Source organism: Loxodonta africana, chromosome 24, assembly GCF_030014295.1.
Source record: "Loxodonta africana isolate mLoxAfr1 chromosome 24, mLoxAfr1.hap2, whole genome shotgun sequence".
Classification (NCBI taxonomy): domain Eukaryota; kingdom Metazoa; phylum Chordata; class Mammalia; order Proboscidea; family Elephantidae; genus Loxodonta; species Loxodonta africana.
In genome coordinates this window covers 34,817,143-34,843,846 of record NC_087365.1, presented here as the reverse complement: position 1 = coordinate 34,843,846, position 26,704 = coordinate 34,817,143, and the positions used below count along the sequence as shown (strand labels likewise).

Genomic DNA, 26,704 nt, shown 5'->3' with positions numbered 1-26,704 from the left:
CACACTTAACATTGTTATTGATATGGTTGGATTTATGTCTGCCATTTTGCTATTTGTTTTCTATATGTCTCATAGTTTTTGTTTCTCTGTTCCTCCTTGACTGCCTTCTTTTGTATTAAATAGATATTAGTGTACTATTTTAATTCTTCATTGATTTTTACTTAGTAGTTACTCTAGGGATTACAATATGCATATTAATTTATCACAATCTACTTCAGATTAATGGTAATTTAATGCCAGTAAAACGTAGAAACGTCTTCCCCTCTCTTTTGTGATATCATTGTTATATATACAGTGAAACCTGTGAGATCTGGAACTTGATGGGACTGTCTTATTTTTCTGAGTTTCACAAGTTTTCCACCTTTGACAGGATGCAGTCTTACCACTTTTCTATCACTTGTTTTAGCGGGAAATATTTGAGATTTCCTTCTCTGACAGGTTTCTGCCGTACACAGGTTCCAACTTTTCCAGGTTTTACTGTATGTTTATAAAATAAACCTAGCAATACAGCATTATAATTATTGCTTTTTACTCCTTAGGAGCCATAGGTAGATGTAGAATTCTTGGGCTAAAGGCCATAAATATTTCCATGGTTCTAAATTTACACTAGCAAATCGAGCGTTGGTCCTTTACATAATAATAAGAACAACCACCCCACGTGTTTGATAGCACTTTGTAGGTTCCAAAGTCCTTTTGTATCATGTATGGCATTCGATACTCACAATAATCCTTTGAATCTGGGATTGTGTTCCCTTTTCAGCTAGGGAACAGGCTCAGAAAATGCGATAACTTGCCAGAGATGCACAGTGAAGCCATGGCAGAGGTGGGCGAGAATGCAGACTTAGATTTCATTTTCCCACCTGCCTCTGCTGCTGCCTGTCCATCCTCCACAGTCTTCTCTATTCCCACCCCCAGGACTTGCCGGAGCAGCCTTACCTGCAGCCACCACTCAGCATCCTGGTGATTGAGCGCCGGGCCTTTGGTCGCACAGTCCTTGTGGGTTCCCATGTTGTCCCCAACATGCAGCGATTCACACTCCGGAGTCATGAGGATCCCCTCAAGGAGGAGGAGGAAGAGGAGGAGACACGGGACCTGGTGCCCAAGGGACCTCAAGGTAAGGGGCCTTCCCCCTAGAGGCCACCAGACAGAAGTCCCCCTGGCTCCTGGCAGAGATGGCTCTAGGGGAGCCTACAAGGGACACTGGAGTCTGGCTTCTACCCGTCTGACCTCCTCATGGTGTCATTTCCTCCCAACCAGGACAGAAGTCCCTGGATTCCTTCTTGGCTGAGGGAGGGTTACCTAAACGGCTCCTCAAGGTGATGGGGTGTGGCAGATGGCTGGAGAAGGGGCTGGAGGAGCTTGGGTGGTGCTGGATTAGGGGGCCTTAGTCCTTTATCCCTCAGGCTCCCCTGAAGAAGCTCCCCCTGGGAGGCCTCCTGAATCAAGGCCCTGAGCTGGAGGAGGACATCCCGGATCCCGAAGAGCTTGACTGGTGGTCTAAGTACTATGCATCGCTGCAGGAACTCCAGGGGCAGGTGAGGCAAAGGAGGGTCCCAGGGTGGGATAAGTGGCAAGAAGAATGAGCTCATCAAACATGGAGCTCTGTAGTTTTCCTAGTTCTTCATTACGGACATATTTCTCACCCTTACCACAATTCTAGAGCTGTGTTGCCCAATAGAAACATAATGTGAGCCACCTGTGTAATTTTAAATTTTGTAGTACTCATTTAAAAAAAAATAAAAGGAAACAAGTAAAATTAATTTTAATAATGTTTTCTTTCATATGTCTAAAATACTATCATTTCAACAAGTAATAAATATAAAAAACTTATTGAGGTATTTTACATTCTCTTTTTCATACTAAGTCTTACAGCACATCTCAGTTCAGACTAGCCACATTTCAAGTGCTTAATAGGCATGTGAGCTGGTGGCTACCATATTGAACAGTACAGAACTAAATGATAAACTAAAGCTTTGAAAGCTGTGCAAGTGGCTTACACAGCTAGAACTAAGGTTTCTCTACTCCTTATCCTGGAAAAGGGATAGATTAAAGAGGTGAAAAGGATGGGGAGGAATTTCTGATCTGTCCTTTGATTTCAGCGAAACTTTGATGAGGATGAAATGGATGATCCTGGGGATTCAGGTAAGAGATTCCACTTTCTTGCTCTTGCTGTGTCTCCCCCTAGACACTTCTAACTGGGACATTTCTGCTCTTCCTAGATGGGGTCAACCTCATTTCTGTGGATGGGGCGGCCCAAGACCAGGGTGAGGCTGAAGTTGAGGGCTCCATGTCCCGGAAAAAAGCAATTGCCACCCTGAAGGTAACTGGGTGTCAGGAAGAGGGGAGTCTCTTTAGATTCTGGACATTGGGTTATCATCACTGAGGCCTTCACCTTTCAGATCTACAACAGCTCCCTGGAGGAAGAGTTTAACCACTTTGAAGACTGGCTGAATGTGTTTCCCCTGTACAGAGGGCAAGGGGGCCAAGATGGAGATGGAGAGGAAGAAGGAACTGGACATCTTGTTGGCAAGTTCAAGGTATGTTTGGGTAAGGAAATTGGGACCCTGGGAGCACAGGTGGATTTAGGAGGAAGACTCTAGCCCTCTCTTACCAAGATTTTTTCTGTCTTCCCACCCCCATCCCTAGGGCTCCTTCCTCATTTACCCTGAATCAGAGGCAGTGTCACTCTCTGAGCCCCATATCTCCCGGGGGATCCCACAGAATCGGCCCATCAAGCTCTTGGTCAGAGTATATGTTGTGAAGGTGAGGATCTGTAACTCTGGCATGTCTCCAACTCCAGAAAATTCTACCACTGATTTAAACACAGAAGTAAACATTCTTTGATGGTTACGATGGTGGGGAGGGAGGGAGAGGGGTATTCACTAACTAGATAAAAAGAATTATCTTAGGTGAAGGGAAGAACAACACACAATACAGGGGAAGTCGGGAAGTCAGCATAGCCAGACTAAACCAAAAGCTAAGAAGCTTCCTGAGTATAACCAAACACTTCAAAGGAGAGAATAGCAGGGGCAGGGGTCTGGGGACCATGGTTTCAGGGGACATCAACATCAACTGGCATAAAAAAATTTATTAAGAAAATGTCCTGCATCCCACTTTGGTGAGTGGCATCTGGGGACTTAAAAGCTAGTGAGTGGCCATCTAGGATGCATCAATTGGTCCCAACCCACATGGAGCAAAGGAGAATGAAGAACACCAAAGACACAAGGAAAACATTAGCCCAAGAGACAAAAAAAGGCCACATAAACTAGAAACTCCATCAACCTGAGACCAGAAGAACTAGATGGTGCCCAGCTACCACCAATGACCACCCTGACAGGTAACACAACAGAGAGTCCCTGACAGAGCAGGTGAAAAGTGGGGTGCAGAACTCAAATTCTACTAAAAGTACCAGACTTAATGGTCTGGCAGACTGGAGGAACCCCAGAAGACATGGCCCCCAGACTCCCTGTTAATGCAGAACTAAAACCATTTCTGAAGCCAATTCATCAGAGAAAGATTAGACTGGACTATAATACATAAAATGATACTTGTGAAGAGTGTGCTTCTTAGTTCAAGTAGATACCTGAGACTCAGTGGGCAGCTCCTGTCCGGAGGTGAGATGAGAAGGCAGAAAGGGACAGGAGCTGGTTGAATGCACATGAGAAATTCGGAGTGGAAAGGAAGAGTGTACTGTCATATCATAGGGATAGCAACTAGGGTCACATAAAAATGTGTGTATAAATTCTTGTATGAGAAACTAACTTGCTCTGTAAACTTTCACTTAAAACACACACACATACACGCACATACACAAATTATACCACTGAACCACCACTGCTCCAGATTTTGGGGGGGTGAAGGGAGAAGAATTCATGACCTCAAGCTGGCTTTAATGCAGTGTTGGGCCTGAACTCCCACAATCTGTGCGATTCCCCAAAACCTCAACTGGAAAATGTAATTTAAAGTGGTTTCAGGCTGGTAGTTCACCCAGGAAACCGGTAGAAGCAAAAGTAAACCCTCTCTGGGAGAGGACATCCACAGTTTAGACCCTCAGGATTCTTACTGATAAGTTCAACCAAATGGGAGTCATGATTAAAAAGTACAAAATACAAGGAAACAAGCTGCCATAAATAAGAATTAACAGAAACACCAATAAATTCAGACCTTCGGGAGTCTGAATTCCTACTGGATATTGAAATGACTTGATAGAGAATAGAAGATAAATATCTATGAAATATTTAAAGAAATAAAAAAATGAATTTAAAATGATCAACAAGAGAATATTAAAAACAGCAAATTTGAAGGAGCAAGTAGAATTTTTAGAAATAAAAAATATATTCAGATTAAAAACTCAATGGTGGCACAAAAGATTTGAACAGTCACTTTACGAAAGAAGAAATACATATGGCCACTAAGCACATGAAAAGATGTTGAACATGACTAGTCATCAGGGAAATGCAAATTAAACCACAACGAGCTACCATTTTACATATGGCTAGAATGGCTAAAATAAAAGAGTGACAATACGAAGTGTTGGTAAAGATGTGGAGCAACTGGAACTTCCATACATTGCTGATAAAAAATAGGAGTGTAAAAATCACTAAAAAGGGTGAATTTTACTATACGTAAATTAAACTCCAATAATTTATGCACAAGTTATATGTTTACTAAATTGCATCCAAGCCAAAACCAAACCCGTTGCCCTTGAGTTGTTTCTGACTCACAGCGAATCTGAGACATAGTAAAACTGCCCCATAGGGTTTCCAAGGTTGTAGTCTTTACGGAAGCAGAATGCCACATCTTTCTCCCACAGAGCAACTAGTGGGTTCAAACTGCAGACCTTTCAGTTAGCAGCCAAGAGCTTAACTACTGTGCTACCAGGGCTCCTTCTAGATTGCACAGTTATCAAAAATAGAAAAAAAGCAAATTAAACATATACAGTGTAAAAACTTGTAAAATAATGCTATATATTGCTTAGGAATACATGTACATATAGTAAAAGAATGTGTGTGAATAATAACCCCAAGTACCAGGTTCTGGTTACGCTGAGGTTGGGAAGAGCATGAGATCAGGTATTTAGGGGGCTTCGATTTGTTTATGTTTTATTTATAAGCTGGGCATACACCTACTCATTGTATTATTCTCTTATTTAGTTAAAATATTCTTAATTATAAAAGTAAAATATGCTCATCGTAAAAAATAGAAGCCAGGCAATATGGAATTTGTAAATTGAATAGCTTCTTATATATCCTGTTTCACTATATTTTAGTAAACCTTTTGGTATGTCTTTAGGTATTTCATAATTAATTTCATAATTAATTTAGGTATTTCATAATTAATTTAGAAAAGAAAAGCCATTTTACCCATACTCTCTAACTCCTCTCAGTGGGAGATCTCTCCTAAGTAACTTCCTGTTTACACTTAATCCGAAATTAGGTCCAACAAAGGTTAACCTTGGGCTGTGACGAGGACACTTCTCCCAATTCCACTCCATACTGTCCCCCTAGGCTACCAACCTGGCACCTGCAGATCCCAACGGCAAAGCAGACCCATATGTGGTAGTGAGCACTGGTCGGGAGCGTCGGGACACCAAGGAGCGCTACATACCTAAGCAGCTCAACCCCATCTTTGGAGAGTAAGTCTGGGTCCTGAGAGGGAGGAGGGAAATGGGGGAGCAACTTAATATCCAGCCCTGTGGCCCAAGGGCACTCAATCAGGTAGTTGGCCGGGGGCTGAGGGGTGGACAGAGGCCACTGAGACCCCTGATCACCTTTAGTCTACCTCCTAGGGCATGGAGGTGTCCTCAGCCACTCTCCCTCCTGGCCAGGGTCCTGGAGCTCAGCATCTCTCTCCCGGCTGAGCCTGAACTGACTGTGGCCGTGTTCGATCATGACCTCGTGGGCTCTGATGACCTCATTGGGGAAACCCACATCGATCTGGAAAACCGATTCTATAGCCACCACAGGGCAAACTGTGGGCTGGCCTCCCAGTATGATGTGTGAGTCCAACAGGCCCCTCAGGAGCCCATTCTGAGTCTCTGGCCAAACACATTCAAGTTCCATACTCTCATATGTGTCTCCAGACTCTATGATTTCATAGAAGGGGATCCCCTCACAACCAAGACATAGCTTAGTGGTCAAAATGCAGGCTTGGGAATTGGGATTCTGTAATTAACAAGTCACTTGACTTCTCTGAGCCTGTTTCCTCATCTGCAAAATGGAAATAATAATGTTAGTATCTCCTTCATAGGAGCACCTGGCATATATCTTTGATTTTCATTATTACTATACATGAGGGCTAACCTTCTTCCCACTGGAGTTATGAACCCGGATCCCATGTCTTCAAGAGTTCCCATCCCAGCTCCTGTGCCCAAATGTGTCTATATACTGGGCCTACCTGAGGCTCCTTCCTCTTCTGCCCCCAGAGACGGGTACAATGCCTGGCGTGATGCATTCCGGCCTTCACAGATCCTGACGGGGCTGTGCCAACGCCGTGGCCTCCCCACCCCTGAATACCGAGCTGGGGCTGTCAAGGTGGGCAGCAAAGTCTTCCTGACACCGCCTGAGACCCTGCTCCCAGGTACCAGCCCTTCTTTCCTGGAGGCCAGAGGGAGCAAGATGGTGATAGAATAGGGTACAGGGGCCCCCTGGTGCCCAGTCTAATGTGCCCCCAAAAAGGGCCTGCTTCCTTCCGCAAGCAGAGGAAGTAAGTTTGAAAAGGCTCCTGGATGGTGGGGGAGGAAATGGTCTTCTTTGTTGGTGCACATGAACCCCTCAAAGAACAAAAGTAGGCCGCCTCAGAGCTGTAGTTAATGGAGTTCACAGAACACAGTGTGACCGCAAAAGGAGTCCCATACAACAGAATGTGGCTGCAGAATTGAGCTCGTGCCTTATAAATGGCTAGTGACCTGTTCTCTAAACAGGGTCTGAGCAAGGCCTCAGCCCTTCCAATCCCACTGCCCCCCTGACTGCTAGATTCTCCCTGGGAAAAGTTGTTAAACAGCATGTCCCCTACCTTTTGTGCCTTGTGGACTTGCCCTCTCAGCCCATCGGCTTCATCCAACACAGTGGCTGCCTCAGGTTAGAGTGTGGACTGGTGGGAAGCAGATGTGGGAAGGCAAGGGAGGAGAGTTGCGGACTGTGTGGAACCCAAGCTCATATACTTCTTGTGTCAGGTAGGGGAGGCTCCAAGGTGGCAAGTGGGGCTCCCGAGGAGGAGCAGGCATTGCTTGTGCTACGGTGCTGGCAGGAAATGCCGGAGCTGGGGATCCAGTTGGTACCTGAGCACGTAGAAACACGGCCCCTCTACCATCCCCGCAGCCCGGGGCTGCTGCAGGTGAGGGCGGGCCTAGCACTCAACCCGAGAATCCCAAGACTTCCAGAATCCCAGGACTCCCACCTGATCCTGGACCCGGGCCCCCAGAATATACTTTCCTTAAGAGCTCCCCCTTGGACCTCCATCCTGGACCTCATACCCCTGCCCCTGACTCTGGTCCTGTAGGACCCCTACCCCAAGGCCACCAAGGCTCAGACTCTGGGACTCCCAATGTGATCTCCACCCTAGATCCTTAAGATCTGGACCTTGGCCACGCCAGATCTCTTCTTTTGATTACAACTTTTGACTTGGGACCTCATCCCTGTCAGGGGAGGTAGGGACACTAACAAGACCCTCCAGCCTGGTCTCGTGCCCCCAGGGATCCCTTCACATGTGGATTGACATCTTCCCCCATGATGTGCCTGCCCCAGCCCCTGTTGACATCAAGCCTCGGCAACCAATCAGGTGAGAAAGAGTTCTGGTCCCTCCCCCAAGGGGTAGACATCTTAATTTACTTGTACAAGGACCTTCTGAAAATCTGAGCCCAGGTGAAGAAGCAGAGGCTCCTTACTCCAGGCTTTTTGTAGTAATTACATTCCCTTTTTCTCACAAGCCATTGTGAGTTGGGTGTGTGTCAGTTGCAATTGAAAGAGTCCAAATAACTTCCAGTAAACCCCCCTCTGACCTGAACATGTCTGAGTAGAGTTCTGTACAGGGTGTGACCACTGTAGACAGGACTGGATTCACATGCTTGGATGTTGTCAGGAATCTGTCACCCCCTACCTCTGGACTCTGCTTTCCTTGGTGTCACTATTAAAGAGGCTTTTGCAGTCTGGGGACATGGTGGTTTCCAACAGCACCAGGCTTACATCTTACAAACTAGACCACTTCAGCAGAAAAGCAGAAAGCACCTCTTTCCTAGTTATAGCAGGTCTCAGAGTGGACTCTCATTGGACCAGCCTGGGGCAAATCCTTATCCCTGAACAAATCATTGTGGTTAAGGGGTTGGAATACACTGATTGGCCAGCCTTAGGTGATGTGCCCACCTCTGGAGCAAGTTAGGGTCTACTCCACCAGAATCACACAGATTGACAGTGGTGGTGGAGGGGTCACCAACAAAAACTCAGGGTGCTATCACCAAAATGGATGCTGGACTAGAGAAAACAACAGCTCTCCAGGCAACCTTGTGGCAATCAAGGACAGGACTATTTGGGGGTAGAAGCCAAATGTTGCACCCCCCTCTTCTGTCCCACAGGAGGTGGGCACATCACCTAAGGCTGGCCAATCAGTGTATTTCAACCCCTTAACCACAATGATTGGTTCAGGGATAAGGATTTGCCCCAGGCTGGTCCAATGAGAGTCCACTCTGAGACTTGCTATAACTACTTCTCTCTGCAGACTGGCTTTCTCTGTTTACTTCTCTGCGCCCCCAAACTTCACTTGCATGCCACTTTGGCTTACAGTGGCTCCACCTCCACATCCGATGCCAGAGAACTCGATCTTTCAGGGTCCTGATTCTAACTTCTAGAAGGGAGAACCTTGATGTTCCAGCAGACCACTCCTGGTGCCATTGTTGTGGCTGGGGTGTCAGTGATACCTGGGGCCACCCCTTTATGGGACCACAGGCATCCTGATCACACAGCTGGGCACACATCAGGTGCACAGGGAATGTCAGGGCCTTCCTGCAGCCCCTCGAAGGACCCCTCTTGATTCTGAAAAGCATTCCCTAATTCATCCCCCAGCTATGAGCTCAGAGTCATCATCTGGAACACGGAGGATGTGGTTCTGGATGATGTGAACCCGCTCACTGGAGAGATGTCAAGTGACATCTATGTGAAAAGGTAGGGCTGTGTGTGGCTGGGCCGCACAAATGGCTGTGCACTAAGGGGGATGGCTAATAGCTGCTTGGCCCTCGGGCTGAGTTACAGCCCTGTCCCCTAGGCCCCCTGTGGTGCCTAGAGCTGGGTGAAGGGACTAGCCTAGTGGTTGAGCTGAGGGCAAGCTGGGTGAGGAGCCAGCTTCTGGGCTCTTCCTCCTACTCGTCTTGCCCTTCCCTCTCCCCTGGCCCCAGCTGGGTGAAGGGGCTGGAGCACGACAAGCAAGAGACAGACGTTCACTTTAACTCGCTGACTGGGGAGGGCAACTTCAACTGGCGCTTTGTGTTCCGCTTTGACTACCTGCCCACGGAACGGGAGGTGACTGTCCGGCGCCGGCCTGGACCCTTTGCCCTGGAGGAGGCTGAGTTCCGGCAGCCAGCCGTGCTGGTCCTGCAGGTCTGGGACTATGACCGCATCTCCGCCAACGATTTCCTTGGTACTGCTTAGTCTTCCTCTAACCCCAAACCCTACCCCAGATTTCTGCTCCCTGCCTGTGCCCTCCTGACCTGTCTTCCTTGTCCCTGGTTTCCTACCCTCTAATCCAACCTGAATGCCAGGGTTTCAGACTCTAGGTCACTAACTCATGCATTCTTGTCTAATTACTGAATTCACTATTAAGCCCTGACCACAATAACCTCCATCCTAACTCGTCACCACCTTGCTTTGGTGATTTGATCCCAATCCTTGGCCTTGTCTCATTGGCTCTGACAGTCCCTTGACATTTTGCCTGTGGCTTGGTTAGTCCATAGCTGTGGCCTGACCACCACATTCAAGCTTAGAACTCTGGTGTGCTGACCCCTCACCTTGGCCTAGTTAGACCTTGATCTCATGCCTGACCCAGTGACCTCTGGTCTTGCAGGATCCCTGGAGCTGCAGCTGCCTGACATGGTGCGGGGGTCCCGGGGCCCCGAGCTCTGCTCGGTGAGGATGGCCCGTGATGGGGCTGGGCCAAGGTGCAACCTGTTTCGCTGCCGCCGCTTGCGAGGCTGGTGGCCAGTAGTGAAGCAGCAGGAGCTGGAGGACTTGGAGCGGGATGAGCGGGAGGCTCAGGCTGGCAAAAAGAGCCGGAAGCGGAGGAGGAGGAAGGGTCGGCCAGAAGACTTACAGTTCACAGATGCCGGAGGCAATGTGTACATCCTCACGGTGGGTGCACCAGCACAGGGAACCAGGCTGGGCCAAGGGCCAGGCCTAAGCCTGCCTCAGAGCTTGGCCTCTCTTCCCAGTGAGGCAAGACTGTCATTTTCTAGGGGAAGGTGGAGGCAGAGTTTGAGCTGCTGACTGTGGAGGAGGCTGAGAAACGTCCAGTGGGGAAGGGGCGGAAGGAGCCAGAGCCCTTGGAGAAGCCCAAGTGAGTCAGGGGTCCTGGCAGCTGGGGAATGGGGAAGGGGCAGCCAGCAGGGGCCTCTCATCATCCTGACATCCACCCCCCACAGCCGCCCCAAAACCTCCTTCAACTGGTTTGTGAACCCGCTGAAGACCTTTGTCTTCTTCATCTGGCGCCGGTACTGGCACATCCTGGTGGTGCTGCTCTTGCTGGTGTTGATCACCATCTTCCTCCTCCTCATCTTCTACACCATCCCGGGCCAGATCAGCCAGGTCATCTTCCGCCCCCTCCACTGAGCCCATCCCACCACCCGGGCCACCAACTGGCCCTGGACACTCACCCCCAGCACCAGCCCTTCAACTCCCGTTTCTGGAAGTTCTTCCCACTGTGCAGAAGCTCCAGTATGAGCTAAGCCAGTCACTGCTTCCTCTGAATAAACCTTCTCACATATCCACTCCGGCACCTGTTATGTGCTTCACAAGACCGGCTCTTACAGCTGGCAGAGAACAGAGATGTTTTGGGTGACCTCAGGTGCTGCAGATTTACTGGACCAATACATCGGGATGAAAGGCTGCCCACATGCCCTGCCTCAGGGAAGAACAGGACCTGTAGGTTCAAAGTGGAGGAGTCCTGGCAGTGACTGTGCCCGATGGGCAGCCTACCTATTGCTCCCTGTCATATTTACCCTTCTGCTTCTCCAGCCCTTGCCCATGTCTGGGTCCCTCTCACCTAATTTACTTATGACTTCTGTCATCCCATGACAGCCAAGCACTTTATATACTTCATCAGCTTGCTTATTCCTCACCAACCCTTAGAGTAGGCATATCAAAATAGAAACTGTAGTCCTAGGCTAAGACTGCCAGGCCTTCTTAGGACAAAATAAGAATATTGGGTACTGTTAAAAAAAACAAAACAAAAAAATAGAAACTGATTTTCGTTGCAAGCAGTAGAAAACCCAACCCAAACTGGCTTAAGCGAAGAGGGAATTTGTCGGCTTGTGTAACTAATTCCCAGGGTTTGGCTAGAAGGCTTCAGGTGCAACTTGTCATAGGCTTCAAGCGATGTCATCAAGACCTGGTTATCTGTGCCTCTCGGTTCAGCTCTGTTGTCCTCTGGGGGCTGCCTCACTTACAGAGAGGCCCTCCTTTGGGGCTGCAGGATGAGCAACTCCAGACCTTACATCTTCCCACATTCACATCCAGAAGCAAGCTTTCCTACTCCTGACACAGCCTGGCTCACGCTGGGTCACTGTGGCCAGGGGGGTGGGAGATGCTGCTTGGGCACCCCCCTGGAGTTGAGGGTGGGAGATCAACCCTCCCCACAAATTACATAAGCTGAGTGGATGGGGGGGGTCCCTGAGGAAATTCAGGATACTGTTAACAAGGCAGAATGGCTCCTGGGTGACCAAACACAGCTGACGCTGTCTTCCCCAATTTACCAATGAGACCGATGCCAATGGGGAGATTAAGTAACATGTCCAAGGCCACAGCTTGTAAGATATCAAATTGGAGCTGGATCTGAGGTCTGTCTCCAAAGGTTTTGCTATCATTAACACAGGGTCGCCAGCAGTCAGAATCAACTTGATGGCAAGTGGTAAGCCGTATCCTGCTTTCTGTCTTCTCTGCTTCTCCCTCTGCTACTCTTACACTGAAACTCCCTGAGAGACGATCTGATTAACTGAACCATCTGTTGCTATCGCTGGCTCCTCGGGCTGGGCCTTAGTTCTCCACATGTAGAAAGGGCTATTGCGGGAAAGTCTGGCGCTAGCCCTGCTCTGGAACGGCCACTGTGACCTTCCTTCCCAGTTTTTCAGTTCTGCCTCCACCTAGGGGACTGCATGCAGAGGATCTGGCTGTACTCTATACTGAGAGCTTGCATGACGCTTGGCACAGAGCAGGTCAGGGGGCATGAGACGAAGCCCAGGTTGGCAGGGAGGGGTCCCACCTTTAGCCTTCATCAAAGAGGTGGCAAGCCCCAGTCTGAACCCAGGGTCTTACTACCATTAGAGTGGGACACTCATGAGCTTGGAGGCTATTGTGGTTCCCAGGAGCTCACCCTGGAAAGGCTTGACTGGGTCCCAAAGGCCACAGCAGAGGAGGGACTAAGGATGGTTAATTCAAGCCTGTTAGCCAGGGGATGCCCAGGAAGGGCTCCCAGAGGACACCTGGGCCCTGATGCTGTCAGTCATAATTGCTTTCAACAGCGGCTATGATGAGGGGTTGTTCCCAGGCCTCAGCCAGACCCTTGGCTGCTGGAACCCCAAAGATCACACAGAGACCAGCGACTACTATCACAATCAATAGATTTAATCAACCTGGGGCTGAGACGACTCTGAGTAGGGTGGGTGGGGCGGAAGAGGCTGGGGAAGATGACCACAAAGCCAAAAAGAAAAGAGAGAGAAGGAACAACAGAGGGGGAAGGGGCAACTATGTTGTCTTCCCTAGATCAATTTTCTTCTGGATGGCTCGTGCAGAGTGGTAGATTAGTGAATCGATGAGTCCAGCCACTGGAGAGAGAGACAAGGCTGGCACTGGCCCAGCTGGGGCCTTGGCTTGACCTTGAGGACCCTGTTACTCTACTGGCCAGGCCAGCATCTCCCCTTGGCTCTTGAAAGTGCCATGGCTCCCTCCCCAATCCATACCTGGGGACCCAGGCTTTATACTTCCCACTGCATCCCCCCTACTCCCAGATGCTCCTGAGCTTCTTACCTGTAAACATGCCCCCAATGATAGCACACACACCCGTCAGGAAATGTGTGAAGGACCTGGCAGAGGGAGAGGTAGGATTGGTGGGTACCCCTATCCCCTGCAGGCCCAAGCCCAGCCCTGCACCCATGCCCCTTCCCCACCCTCACCTGTGCTTCTCTGTGAGCTTCACCATCATTGGCGAGAGCTCATACAGCACGAAGACACCAGGGAGTCCCTGGTCGCCCATCAGCCCGTTGGCAACCTTCTCATGTCTGGTCACAGAAAACTGATTTGTCCTCAGCACCTGGGATGAGAGAGGAGCCCGGGCCAGGGTCTACATGGCTCACAATCCCTTTAGCCCTAATCCTGCTGCTGCCCCTTGTCTTGTCGTGCTCTGACTGTGTGGAGGGAGGAAGTGAGGCACCATATTGTAACTAACGCTGCAATGCAGGCCTGGGGACCACCCCTTACCCCCCCTTCACAGACTTGCTACCCAACTTCCCCTCCAGTCACCAGCTCTTTCCAGTTTACCAGCCCCAGTCACATGAGTGGATCCACTCAATTGCACCATGCCCCAGATAAGATTCTGGGTCCAAGAGTGACAAACAAGCCTCTGAGACTGCACCAAGAGCTCCCGGCAAAGCTGAGGCTGACTTCCTCTGCCCCTCAGGTCCATGCACTCCACCATTCTGGTGAGATGCTGCCCCACAGGCCAGCACAGAAAGGAAAGTAGGGGTCCAGGAAGGGTCGTGCCTGGCTAACCACCCTCGCACAGGCCAGAACACAGAGGGACGGTGAGGCAGACAGACAGTGGGCACTGGAGGTATGGAGGCAGTTCTGGCAAGTGGAAAGAATGTATGCTTTGAAGTCTGACAGAAGCAGGTCTGAACTGTGGCAGTGAGACCTTGAGTAAACCACCAACCCTCTCTGAGCCTAGGTTGTTCATGCACCCTACGGGAATAAGAGCAGCACCTCTCTTCCCAGGTGGTTCAAAGGAACTAAATGAAGGAACTCAAGTGCCTGGGACCAAGCAGAAGACTGACATCTAAGCTCCGTTAGACTCACCTCCCCATCTACCTTCATGTACACTGTGGGTACCACCTTCACAAAGTACTGGAACATCATGGAGGCTGTAGGGAGAAAAGAGCACCAGGCATGGGTGCCAGATAGGGCTTTGTAGCTGGGGGCCCTGAACCCATGTGACCACCCTCCCAGGCTGGTACCTTGGGGTGCGGTGACATTGGTGCGATCCAGGGGGTTAACAATGCCCGGGTAGTCTTCTCCGAATGACAGGTGCCGGATGTAGTGGGTCATGTTGATCTGCAGGGAACATCAATGCCTAGGCCTCAGAGCACTCAGGACCCTAACAGTCCCCAAACCATCCAAAGGCCTGTATTAGAGTAGCAGATGGGGGCCTGGGTCTGGGAAGAGGATGTGTGGAGATACAGGGAGGGAGGAGAGGAGGGGCTTTGTCTAGGAGAAGCTGTAAGCCCTGAGGGGAGAGCCCCAAGACAGGTATCTTCCACTACCACCTAGGAACCTCTTCACAGAGTCTGCAGGCTCCTGGGGCTCCACAGTATACTAAAGTACTGGCTTCATTCACACATTAGCCAACACAGATGGGCACCAACACTGCATGGCAGGTCCTAGCTCTGCCTAGAGGCCAAGGGCTGGAGGGGTCCCAGATCTCCCAGCTCCCATTCTTGTCCTGCTCCATTTGATACCAACTCAGACACTGGATAGACCTTTAAAAAATGCAAATCTAAATATACCACAACCCTACTTAAAATACGTCAACATCTTCCCGCTCTTAGTAAAAAGACCAAACTCCTTAGTTTGGCCTCTGAGTCCTGTGTGGTCTGGTCCCTGCCAAGCTCATCTTGTGCTCTCGCCCCCACCTCCTGGTCTCCTGGCTTCAGCCACACCTGATCTTTCAGGTCCTTAGAAGTGCCACACTCCCTCCTGACCTTGCCCTGAGGTTCCCTTTTGCAGGGATGCTCTTTTCAACCCCATCCCCTACCCCTAGGCTAGTTAAATCCTGTTTAGATCTTAGTTCAAAAGTCACTTCTACTTGTTCACCCTTGAGACTGGGTCCCCTGTCAGAACACAGTGTGTTTTTATCTGCTCCCCCAATCCCAGGACATCCCTACCAAGAAATGAAGACAGCAGCCAAGCCTCCCAGCCCTGCCCGCCCTCCCCGGTTTCCACTGGTACGTACGTTGTCAAGGCCAAAGCTCTGGAGGTCATGGACTAGGAGAGAAGAGGAGATGTCATTAGTGGGGCAGCTCCTGGTTCCCTCAGGGCCCTTGCTCAGCCTCCTGCCCTCCTCCCTCTGGGGTGTGACGTGCCGGGCTTTTCTTCCATGCCTCATTCACCCTCCAGCCATGTACCTCCTGGCCCTGCCTGAGGGCAGCCAGAAAGGGTCTACCTTGGGCCTGTGTCAGAGTCTACACCTTCTTCAGGGATCCACAGGGAACCCTTTGTGGCATACCTCTAGCCCTCATGCTCTCCAAGCCCATCTGCATCTCAGGAAACAAAACCCTTTGACTTTGGCCTCTCATTAATTAGAGCTGATAGCAAATTGCTGAGCCCCAGAGTGAGGTGGGACTGAGCCTGCTGTCCAAGATCTTTCCCTGACTCTTCTGCCCCCACCCTCAGAGCCCCCAGGGGAAATCCCATGGGCTCTCTGTACCACCTGCTCCAGAGCAAGTTCTTCCTGGCCTCTAATCCCAATCCCTCTTGCTGCAAGAAATCCTACCTCAAGGATATGTCCCAGTGCTTTTTACAGTCACCTAGCAGCCAGGCCAGAGAGGGCCCCCCATCCCTGACCCATCCAAACTTTCCCCCATCCTAGGAGGCAGGCTGGCCCAGAAGTGGGGGCTTGGCCTCTGGGGGACAAGGCCACTTACTCTCCACAGCATGTACTGCAGCATGGGGGAGGCAAGGAGAGACAAGGGAGGAAGAGAAAAACGATTCAGAACTTCATAGTGAGAACAAAACAGAGCAAGATATGCGGTAGGAGGGAGGGCTGAGCTGCAGGGCAGAGCGGGGAGAGCTTAGAGCAAAGTCAGATCTACCCTAGGTCTGGCTCTGAAGCAGACTCACCATCTCAATCCCCTGCCTATCCTCGGGCCTTCCAGCCAAGAGCCCGATGCTCTGTGGGGCTGGAACACTCCTGCCTCGACAACAGGGTCTGGCCCCAGCTAATAGCCCTCTTTCTCGTCCCTTCTTCAAGGGTGCCCTTCCTTGGCCAGAGAACAGTGCAAGAAGGCCTGGGGGCAGAAGTATGGTGGCCTAGGAAGAAAAAAAGACACAGAGCTCATAGAGCCCCTTTCCTAGTTGTGTGACCTTGGGCAAGTCACTTGCCCTCTCTGGACCTCAGTGTTCTCTGCAAAAAGTAATTCTGAGGACCAGGTAGGATCTAAGATGGGAAAGTACTTGGTAAACTTTGTAATTTAAGAGATCATCTATTTTCCCCAGCCTCCCAAAACAAAACATCAACAAGGTCACACACTAATTCCCAGGCCCTCAGTTCAGCCAGATCTTTGGTCTTGGGCTATTGCAGTGTGGCATTTTGAACATCCTCTGGGGTACAGAACACCCGTTGCCTGGAATCTAGGACTCTGCCAACAGCCCCAAGAGCAGGATGCTGCTGCTGTCCCCAGCACTACCACCTACTGAGTGCCTACAAGGTGCTGTGCAAACAGCTTGATGCTGGATCATCCGCCAACCCCAGGGAGACCACCCTTCCACTGGCCCCCTCTGGAGTACAGAGGGGCCCTCACAGCTTAGCAAGTTTCTCCAGACCCACCTATCTCCCCCTCTCCAAAACTCAGCCTCACCCCCACAAACTGCCTTAATGATCAGCAGGGCTATCTCTAGCAGACCCCTTACTCCTGCTGACCTTAGTCACTGAACAGCCCAGGATGGTCAGGCCCTCTCAGTCCCTGGACTGTGTTTATCACCACGTGGCTCTGTACATCCTCTACGATGATCCCAACTCCTGCCCCTCTCTGACTCAGTTATCAGTAAACCCCCTGTATCTTCAACCTCTAAACACTCCCTTCACCTTTTTGCTCCAACCACAACCTGGCTCTCCCTTGAGGACACTACTTCCCTTGCAGCCTCTTCAAAGAGCGACTATCTTCTCTCCCACACCTGTCCTCCTCCTTGGCCTAAACCTTGCCATTAGCAATAACTACACCCTCCCCATGTATTTTCAATCTGACTCCTCATGCCCTTACCCCTCACATCCACTGGCAACTCCTCCCAGCTCCACCTTCAAAATGAATCCAGAACCCAATTACTTCTTACCACCTCTACCAGCACTCTGGTCCAAGACCCCATCCTCTTTTGCCTGGGTTGATGACTGCAACTGGCCTCTCTGATTCTGATTCTGCCTTGCCTCCTCCCCGCCAGCCCCAGTCTTCTCCACAGAGCAGTCAGAGTGCTGCTTACCTCTCAAAAGTTAAGCCAAAGTCCTATAATGGCTCCTATTTCACACAGAGTAAAAGCCCAAGTTCCGACAGTGACTTTCCAGGCCCTATGTGACACGGTCCGTTGCCTTTCTCACCTCATTTCTAGACACTCTCCTCCGCTCCAGCCACCCTGACTTTCTGGCTGTTCCTTGAACTTGCCACGTACATTCTCGCCATAGGGATTTGCACTTACTTTTTCCTCTGCCTGGAATACTTTCCTCCAGACATTTATGTGGCTGGCTCCCTTGCTTTATTCTGGTCTTTGCCCAAATATTACTCCATCAGCGAGCCTTTCCCTAACTACTCTCTATAAAATGGCACACACACACACCTTCCCATCTCAGCCCCTAGCCACCATCATCTTTACCCTGTGGTTTTTCCTGTCCTTATTCCTTATTGGCATCTGATATACTGCATATTTTACATGCTTGCTGTTTGTTTCTTTACTAGAATATTCTAAGGGCAGGGACTTCGTTCTGTTCACTGTTGTATCCTTAGGACCGAGACTAGCACTTGGCACAGAGTAAGTGATTACCAAATATCTTGTGAAGGAATGAGAATATACCTCATTTATTCATCCCAATAGCCGTGTGAAGTAGGTGCCAGTATCATCGTCCCCATTTTACAGAAGAAACTGAGTAGGGTTCGATACTTCCCAAACAGGACACAGCTTTGGAGTGGCAGAACCTATGTTCCAGCCCAGCTCCACTTCCCTCAAAGCCTCACACACAGGTCCTCTGATATTGGAGGCTTCCAGTTACCAGGTGCCTACTACAAGCCAGACTTAGTGTGAAAAGCATCCAATGTATCACCTCATTTAATCTGCACAACCACCCTAGGAGATGAGTACTATCATCATCATTTTATAAAGTAAGAAACTGAAGCTCAAAGAAAGAGATTAAGAAACTTTCTCAAAGTCACACAGCCAGTAATGAATGAAACCAGTATTTGAGTCCAGGTAGTCCACTTCTCAGCCTGTGCTCTTACCCACTGTGCCTGAACGCTGCCCTGACAGGATGGGCTGCTCTGGGCCACAGACAAACCAATAGGCAGGTAAAGGAGCACTCAAACTTCCTGAGGGTCTATCTCTGCCTCACTGACGTGGGATCACTCACCATGCACGTGAGACTGCTGGAAGCTCTTCCCAGGGGCAAAGTGGAAGTTTCCGGCCACCTGTAGGGGATTTCTGTCTCATTCTCTAGCCATGCGCGCTCCTTGCCTCCCTCCTGAGGGCTTGAGTGGGCCCTCAATTCACAGTGGTCCTCCCCCAGCCCAGCTCTGTCCAGCTGGCCCTACCCTGCCTCGGTCTCTCCTGTACCTTGTTGACTTCCAAGAAGCCGTACACCTGGCAGCCTTCGTTCTTCTGCTCCTGCATCTTCTGGCTAAAGCCCTCTCGCCGGCACTGCTCGATAGTGTCTGGGTTCTTGAAGGCCCAGCCTCGGCGGCGATACGCCTCCCGCACATCCTCACAGGTGTTACAGCACCTGTCAGAGAGGGGGTGAGGAGTGAGTGTGTCAGATGAGCAGGAAAACTGCTGACGCAGTAGACAAAGCCTGAGAAGTTCTGTCTGCTGATGAAGTCTCCGCCAACCTCATCCCCGACCACCAAATTTTTTCAGTGTTTCCTCAGTGGCAGCAGGACTGTTTAAAATGCATAGTTCTAGGCCTCACTCCAGACCTGCTGAATTGAATCAGGCTCTCAGGGAACAGGGCCTGGGAAACTGCTTTTACATAATAGCAGTTGCCATATACTGAGGGCTTAATTTTGCTCGGCTTTCTGTCTCAGTGGTTCATGTACATTATACACATAACCCTTACAAGACTCTTATAAGGAAGAGACCATATTATCTGCCTTCACATAAAGAGGTTATGTGGCCTGGCCCAAGGACATGTGGGTGAAGCCCAGGTGCCTGGACTCCAGGTCGGACACCTCTGAACCATCTCTCTAGGCTGCAAAGCAGGAAGCATACTTCAGCCTGGTCCCTAGGTCTCCAGCCCCCAGGCAGGCCTGGGCACAGAGCCTCGATCACTTGTACACGGATCAGTGACTGAGGCACGCGACCCACCCCCTCTAAATTCTTGGCCACCATCTGCCATGGAATCCAAGGAATCTGACTGAGACTGAGACTGGCTGACAGACAGCGCCTGATGGGGACCCTGCTCCCTCTGCCACACTGGGGGCGGGCTTACTTGATGTCTTCTGTCTCAGCACCATAGCAGCTCTCACAGCGATCAGGGTCCAGTGAGTCGGGGTCGAACACCTTCACCTCGACTTTCCCGAGCTCTAAGGAGAAAGCAGAGGCATCAGATTGGGGCAGACACAGTACATCTGCAACACTGCCCTGAATGGGCCCCCTTGGGCTTGGGGATAATAAAAGTGGCAACAATAGCTAATATTTATAGTTTACACCATGTGTCAGACACTAAACATTTTTAGATGTGTATTATTTCTTTTAATAAAAAGAATAGTAACAAAATAACGGTAAATACTCAAAGATCAACTGGCTACAGGTCACTGCACTTTATGTACATTTTCTCATTTCATCTCCACTATGACTGAGGAAGGTGGGTGTTATCCCATTTTACTTGGGAAGACACAAAGGCTCAGAGAGAAGAAGTGACTTTGCCCAGGGCGACACAGAAAGTGGCAGGTTCCAGTTCTGACTCTGAAGTGCATGCCTTTCACCACTTCATTCTGGTGCCTCTCTTCACACCTCTCCCTTTGCACTTGGCACCTGCCTCTAATGCCGTTCTTAAATGTTGTTGAGTCGATTTTGACTCATAGTGACTCCATGTGACAGAGGAGAACTGCCCCATACGGTTTCCTAGGTTATAATCTTTAGGTGAGCAGTTTGCCACTTGGGTGGGTTCAGCCAACCTTTTTGATTGGTAGCTGAGCACTTAAGTGTTGTGCCACCGTGGCTTCTTTCTATAACATCACCCCACCCTAATTCTTGGTGATTTCAATATTCAATACCTTGACCTCCTGTCCTCTAATAATCTTTTTACTCTGTCATCCCACCTCAGCCACCCCTTTCCATGCTCTTATCTAGACCTTGTCATTATTAATAAGTACAAATCCTCCAAAATTCAATTTCAAGTATCCCACTCTTCAACTACTTATCCCTATTTTTGCAGTTCACTGTCTCTGGTACCAGAATGCAGTAATTCTTTTACTCTACTGACACTATCAGCCCTTTGTGTTCTCACTTTCCTCCTTAAAAAAAAAAAAAAAAAAATTTTTTTTTTTTTTACTCCTTACTTGCCCTAAATTCCATAGTCCATTGTTACATTATTTTCTTACACACACTCGTTCCTCTCTCCCTTCATTGTACTAGCCTAGTAAAACCAAAACTCTAGTTAAATTCAACTCTCCGTGCCTACTTCTTTCCTATAGCTGCCCTTTATCCTAATCAGTATACTCTCCCATTCTCCAAGATGACTAATTTGTACTGTCTCCTACCTCCTTAAGCCTCCAAAACTAAACCCCTTAGCTAATGACTTTGCTTTCAATTTCCATTAAGAGATGCAAGTGACCTTCACTTGATCTCACCACCAAATGCACATCCTAGCCCACATTATCCTCCAGTCCCAACCCCACAGAGCTCTCCCTTACTGCAAAACTCTTAAAGGGTCATCTATACTTGATGTCTCCACTTCCTTTTCTGCTCTTTGATCAGGTTTTCATCTCTGACAGTACTGAAACAAGGTCTCCAGTGTCCTCCATGTTGCCAGTCACAATGGTCATGTCTTACCCCTCATCTTACTGGGCCTATCAGTAGCTTGTAACACAATGGCTCACTCTTCTTCTTGAAACTCTTTCTTCACTTAGCTTCTGGGGCATCTTTTGGTTCTCTTCTACCTCAGTGGCTAATCCCTCTCAATCTTCCTTCCTGGATCCTCATTTCCTGACTTCTAAATGTTGGAGGGCCCAGGGTACAGACCTTAGGCTCTCTCCTCTACCTACAGTTACTCCCTGGGTTTGTGCATTTAGTCCAATGGCTTTAAATACCATCTACATGCTGATGATGCCTGAACTTGTTTCCCTAGGCCTACTCCTCTAAATTCCAGACTTGTATATCCAATTGCCTCCTTAATATCACTTGGGTATAAAACAGGTATCTCAAATTTAACATGCCCTAACGTGTTTTTTTTAAACGTGTTATCTTCAAAGTCCTGATCTTTTCCTGTGGGAGCCAAGCTCCAAGAGCTCTCCAGTAATCTCCACCTTTGGTATTCACACCCTTGTGTATTCTCTTCCCACTATGAAGAGAGCTGACCTGTGTAACTACTCATATATCGCAGAAACGGTGTGCAGCTTCTGAGGTTTGGTCATAAGTTGTGGTTTTCACCTTGCTCTCTCTTAGATCACTTGCACAGGGGGAAGCCAGCTGCCATATCATGAGGACACTTGAGCAGCCACATGGAGAGGCCCATGTGGCAAGGCACTGAGGTGTTCTGCCAACAGCCATATGAGTAAACCCTCTTAGAAGTAGATCCTTCAGCCCTAGTCAAGCCTTCAGATGACTACAGCCCCAGCGAAGAGCTTAACTGCAACATTATGAGAGACCCTAAGCCAGACCCACCTAACCAAACCACTCTTGAATTCCTGATCCACAGACAACTGTGAAAAAAAAAAAAATTTGTTGTTTTAAGCCATCAACTTTTGAAGTAATTTGTTACACAGCCATGGCTATCTAATATCACCCTGCCTATTCCCCTAAAACAAAAACAAAAACCCTTCACTTCCTCTGGTCATTCCCATCTCAAGTCATTCATTTGCTCAGGTCAAAAGTCTTGAAATCAACTTTGACTCTGATCTCTTACACCCCACATCCAACTCTGCAGCAAATTCTATTGGTTCTAACAACATATGCTGGCGAGAATATAGAAAGACTGGAATCCTTATCCATTGCTAGTGGGACTGTAAAATGGCACAACCATTATAGAAAACAGTATGGCACTTCCTCAAAAAACTAGACACAGACCTGCCTTATGATCCAGCGATTCCACTTGTAGGTATATGTAGGTATATACCCTAGAGATCTAATAGTATTGACAGGAACAGACAAATGCACACCTACGTTCGTGCAGTACTATTCACAATAGCAAAAAAATGGAAACAACCTACGCGCCTATCAATGGATGGATAAACAAAATGTTTCATACATACAATGGAATACTACACAGCCAAAAAGAATACTGAAGAGTATGCAAATCTTCTTTTAGCATGGATGAATCTGGAGTACAATTGTGCTGAGTGAAATCAGTCAATCACAAAAAGACAAATACTGTATGATCTCACTTTATAAAAAGATAAGAATAACCCAGTTTGGATAACAAATATAGATACCAACACTTATTGGTGGTTACCAGGGATGGGTGGTGGGGGGAGAGAGGGGAAATCATCCTCTAGATAGTAGACACTTGTCATTTTTAGTGCTGGGAAAGTTAACACTGAATATGGGTAAAGTGAGCATAGCCTGATCAAGGTTAATGATCTCACTAAGATGTACACAAGAAAAATGGATGTTTTGGTAAATGCTATGACATACGTAAGCCTACAACAACAGCAACAACAACCAAAAAATGTATGTGTGGATATATGTGTATGTATGTACGCATGCACCTGTATAGGTATGTAAATATGTGTATACATGGGGGTATGTACGTATAAATATATATACATTATCAGTGTACATGCACATACATGCATATATATAATTAAGCCCGTAAAAGGCAGTTATGGGTACTACTTAGATATAATTAAACACCTTGCTGGATTGGTTTTCTGGGTTTGAAAGCTTAGGATCATAGTCTCATGGGACAACTCGGACAACTGGCATAATAAAGTTCATGTTCTACATCCCAGGTTGGTAAGTAGCCTCTAGAGTCTTAAAAGCTTGCAAGCGGCCATCTAAGATACAACTATTGGTCTCTACTCATCTGGTGCAAAAGAGAAAAAAGGTAACCCAATCTCTGAGAAGAAACTAGTCTACAGGGCTGTCTAAATGAACCAAGGCTTCTTCTATCCCAAGACCAGAAAAACTAGATGGTGCTTGGTTACCACTACTGACTGTTCTGATGAGGGCCACAATACATGGATCCTGACAGAATCAGAGAAAAATTTGGGCCAGACATCAAATTCTTAAAAAGTTCACACTTTGGACTCATTAAGACTAGATGACTCTCTGAAACTATGGCCCTGAAATACTCTTTAAACCTTAAACCGAAACTATCCAGAGGTCACCTTTTAGCTAAATCACAGATTAGCTCACAAAATAAAGAACATCACTTGTGAGTACTGTGCTTCTCTAAAAAGTCATCTATGTGAGACCAAATTGTCAGCAATTACTTTAAAGAAACAACATGTGAAGGTAAGGGGACAGGGAAACTAGATTAACAGAAATAGAACAACCAGAATGGAAATGAGAATGTTCATACGCTGTGAAGAACGCAACCAATGTCAATGAAAAATTTGTGTAGAAATTGCTGAATGGGAACCTAATTTGCTGTGTAAATTTTCAACAAAAACACAACGTTATTAAAAAAATCCTATTGGTTCTACTGGTATTCAACATATATATCTATTGAATGAATAAATGATAAAGCTTCCCACCAGAGCAATCCCTCAGGTTTGAAAAATCCTACTTTTGCAGAGTGGTGGAAAACTGAGTTAATGGAGCTGCTAGGAGACAGGATAGAGAAAAGGGAAGAAAGCTAAAAGTGGGCACTCACTCTGTACTAGGCACTGTACATATATTACCTCATTTGATCCTACATTTCCATATGGTGGGTACTACTGTTTATCATTGTCGTATAGCTGAGGCTCACAGATTGCACGAAACAAAGCTCGATCTGAACCCAGCAAGTCTGATTCTAGACTCTAAACTCTTAACCTTGAGTCACTCTGCATCCCAAAGGAGAAAAGCATTAAGGACTCAATTATTTTAGCCAAAGGGCTGGGGAAGCAAACAATCAAAGAGCTTGAGTCCATCTAGAGGAGCTCCACCAAGACAGCAGCACATAAGACCCATCAAACTTCTGTTACCCAAATGATGACAGGTTGGGATCGGGAGCCTCTCAGAATGATAACCAGGTAGAGTACTCTGAGGCCAGAGGTCTGAATTTCAGCTTCCTCTGCCTGGGGGAATCTAGGCAAGCCACTTGACTTCTCTGGGTCTTAGTTGCTTCATTTGCCCCTTAGACTACCACAGCTCACTTGCCAGAAGGTAGGGCTTGGCATGTCCAACTCTGAGACCTGGTCCCCTTCCCTGATTACCATGCCGCTCTGCCTCTGAGCTCACGGGGATGCCATCCTTGTCTAGCCGTTGCTTGAACAGGTTGTGTTCCACATCCAGCTGCTGTTCCCCAGCCACATCCATGGCATCGATGCTCAGATCTGGAAGCAGGAAGTCAGGCTAAGGTACTGGGATCCTAGGGGTGAGGAGATTTAGGTTTTGGAGGGAAAGGGGATGTGGGTCCGTCTTGAGGCAGAAATGCATCAGGGAAAGGAGGCTGTCCTGGGGTCCAGTCCAGAACCTAAGGCTGGAGGTGTGAATCTGGAAGCCCATCTGAGGACCCTGGGGACTTTCAACCTCCAACCATGGTGAGGTACTCACAGGCACAAGGCATGTGCGGAAAAAGTACATCGATGTTGATCTTCAATTTATCTCCCCGCGACTTGTCCACGTAGAGCTCCGGGTGCACCTGGGACAGCACTACCTCAGTAAGATGTGGCCCCACGCCTCTCCGTCACCGTTCCCACCTCCACAGGTCCTACCCCTAGAATGCCAAGCCCCGCCCATGTTCTAGGCCCCGCCCCTTACCTCAGTGGTGAGGTAATACTGTAGCTCGGACAGGAACAGTAGCAGCATGAGAAGGCCGCTAACAATGGTCACTGCAGGGCGGGAAGCGAGGGTCAGAATAGCCTCTGCTTTGCTCCCTCAGCCCCTGGCAGGCCGGTCACAGTCCAGGCGCTTGAGCCAAACTGTAGGACACCTCCCTCCCCGCGACCCCGGCCCCGCGGCGGCCTACCCGTGGCGCCCCCGCAGGTCTTGATCCGGAAGTCTTCCAGAGTCTTGGGGTAGGCATCGAACTGCTTCAGTTTCCCCAGAGCCTCCATAGAGAGCATCCGGAAACGGGATACCAGCCGGCCCGCCCTGCAGCCCGCCGCTTCCGGCGCGGGGCCTGAGCCACGGCCCCTCCCTTTCCGCAAGCAGGCGCAGTAGTGCGCACGTTTGGCTCCACCCCTAAGCCTCGTTTTCGCTCCGACAGCTTCTAGCCCACCGATGCTTCCACGCCCACCGATGCTTCTTGCCACGCCCCCTCGCGCTCAAGCCGCTGAGTCTAGGCGTAGCTGAGCGGTGGGCTCCGTAGTCAGGGGATCGTGTGTAGATTAGAGTGCCCTCTGTGCGGTAGAAACCGTCATAGCAGTATTATATGACCTTGTGCCAGGATCTGCGGTATGTGTTTCACATCAGACTTTTGGAACATTCTAGAACAGTGGTTTTCAAACTGTTGCCCGTGGATCAGCGGCTTCATTTTCACCTGAGAACTAGTTAGAAATGGAAATTATCAGGCCTACCATACACCTACTGAATCAAAAACGCTAGGAGTGACACCCAGGTGATTCTGATGCAGCTAAAGTTTGAGACTCACGGCCCTAAAAAAGTAGATGTGACGTTTAGCTCCGTTTTCTGAAAAGGAAACTGCTGCCTGGAGAAGCTAAGTAACTTTCCCAAGACTGCAGCCAATTAGTGATAGGGTCTGATTTGAACCCAGTTCTGAATCTCAAAATGCACTGGGAACCAGAGCCTTTTGGGTTAATTTTATTCAAACAGCCTCCCAGTGACTCTCCTGAGCGTGTTCTGGTTAACCTAGGTCCCTTCCCAGGCCTGGGCTTCTCCAGGACATGATCCAGCCTCTAGGCTTGAACTCCGATCGCTCAAGTAATGTGAAGCTTAAATAGCTCTCCCTTGACACTTCCCGTTCAGCCCAGAACAGCTCCTGTCTGGAAGGACAG

At 48.8% G+C, this 26,704-nt stretch overlaps 2 protein-coding genes across 3 annotated transcripts in view; one reads left to right on the top strand and one right to left on the bottom strand.

Annotated features, from left to right (window-relative positions):
• The window catches only part of LOC100669478 (fer-1-like protein 4), a 35,308-nt gene extending 24,150 nt beyond the window's left edge, over nucleotides 1-11,158 (top strand). The window contains 17 exon segments of the mRNA XM_064276425.1: nucleotides 894-1,114; nucleotides 1,258-1,316; nucleotides 1,404-1,535; nucleotides 2,100-2,142; nucleotides 2,220-2,320; nucleotides 2,400-2,537; nucleotides 2,647-2,763; nucleotides 5,508-5,635; nucleotides 5,828-6,033; nucleotides 6,427-6,573; nucleotides 7,205-7,335; nucleotides 7,694-7,779; nucleotides 9,057-9,155; nucleotides 9,386-9,627; nucleotides 10,051-10,334; nucleotides 10,439-10,539; nucleotides 10,625-11,158. Coding sequence (XP_064132495.1) covers nucleotides 894-1,114; nucleotides 1,258-1,316; nucleotides 1,404-1,535; nucleotides 2,100-2,142; nucleotides 2,220-2,320; nucleotides 2,400-2,537; nucleotides 2,647-2,763; nucleotides 5,508-5,635; nucleotides 5,828-6,033; nucleotides 6,427-6,573; nucleotides 7,205-7,335; nucleotides 7,694-7,779; nucleotides 9,057-9,155; nucleotides 9,386-9,627; nucleotides 10,051-10,334; nucleotides 10,439-10,539; nucleotides 10,625-10,811 — 2,422 coding nt within the window. The 3' untranslated portion in view covers nucleotides 10,812-11,158.
• Nucleotides 11,159-12,800: 1,642 nt separating this feature from the next.
• On the bottom strand, nucleotides 12,801-25,870 carry ERGIC3 (ERGIC and golgi 3). Of its 2 annotated transcripts, XM_003411678.4 has the most exons (13): nucleotides 25,717-25,868; nucleotides 25,509-25,579; nucleotides 25,302-25,389; nucleotides 24,962-25,081; nucleotides 19,870-19,963; nucleotides 18,999-19,164; nucleotides 18,796-18,853; nucleotides 15,421-15,452; nucleotides 14,426-14,522; nucleotides 14,268-14,332; nucleotides 13,370-13,506; nucleotides 13,224-13,279; nucleotides 12,801-13,021 (listed from the first exon to the last, which is right to left on the bottom strand). In XM_003411678.4, the coding sequence occupies exons 1-13, from the start codon at nucleotides 25,811-25,813 to the stop codon at nucleotides 12,942-12,944; spliced, it is 1,161 nt and encodes a 386-aa protein (XP_003411726.1). In that variant the 5' UTR covers nucleotides 25,814-25,868; the 3' UTR covers nucleotides 12,801-12,941. The 2 variants fall into 2 exon arrangements, 1 of the variants encoding a protein (XP_003411726.1); XR_010319260.1 differs by lacking the exon at nucleotides 12,801-13,021 and having other exon boundaries at nucleotides 13,370-13,600; nucleotides 25,717-25,870.
• Between the last annotated feature and the right edge of the window lie 834 nt (nucleotides 25,871-26,704).

Excerpts from the sequence above, each read along its gene's own strand:
- ERGIC3 (XM_003411678.4), bottom strand. The coding sequence starts at position 25,813 with ATGCTCTCTATGGAGGCTCTGGGGAAACTGAAGCAGTTCGATGCCTAC. Across the intron at positions 19,964-24,961 it reads CTCAGAGGCAGAGCGGCATG|AGCTCGGGAAAGTCGAGGTG; the intron begins GTAATCAGGGAA and ends CTTTCTCCTTAG. Across the intron at positions 18,854-18,998 it reads GCTTCTTGGAAGTCAACAAG|GTGGCCGGAAACTTCCACTT; the intron begins GTACAGGAGAGA and ends AATCCCCTACAG.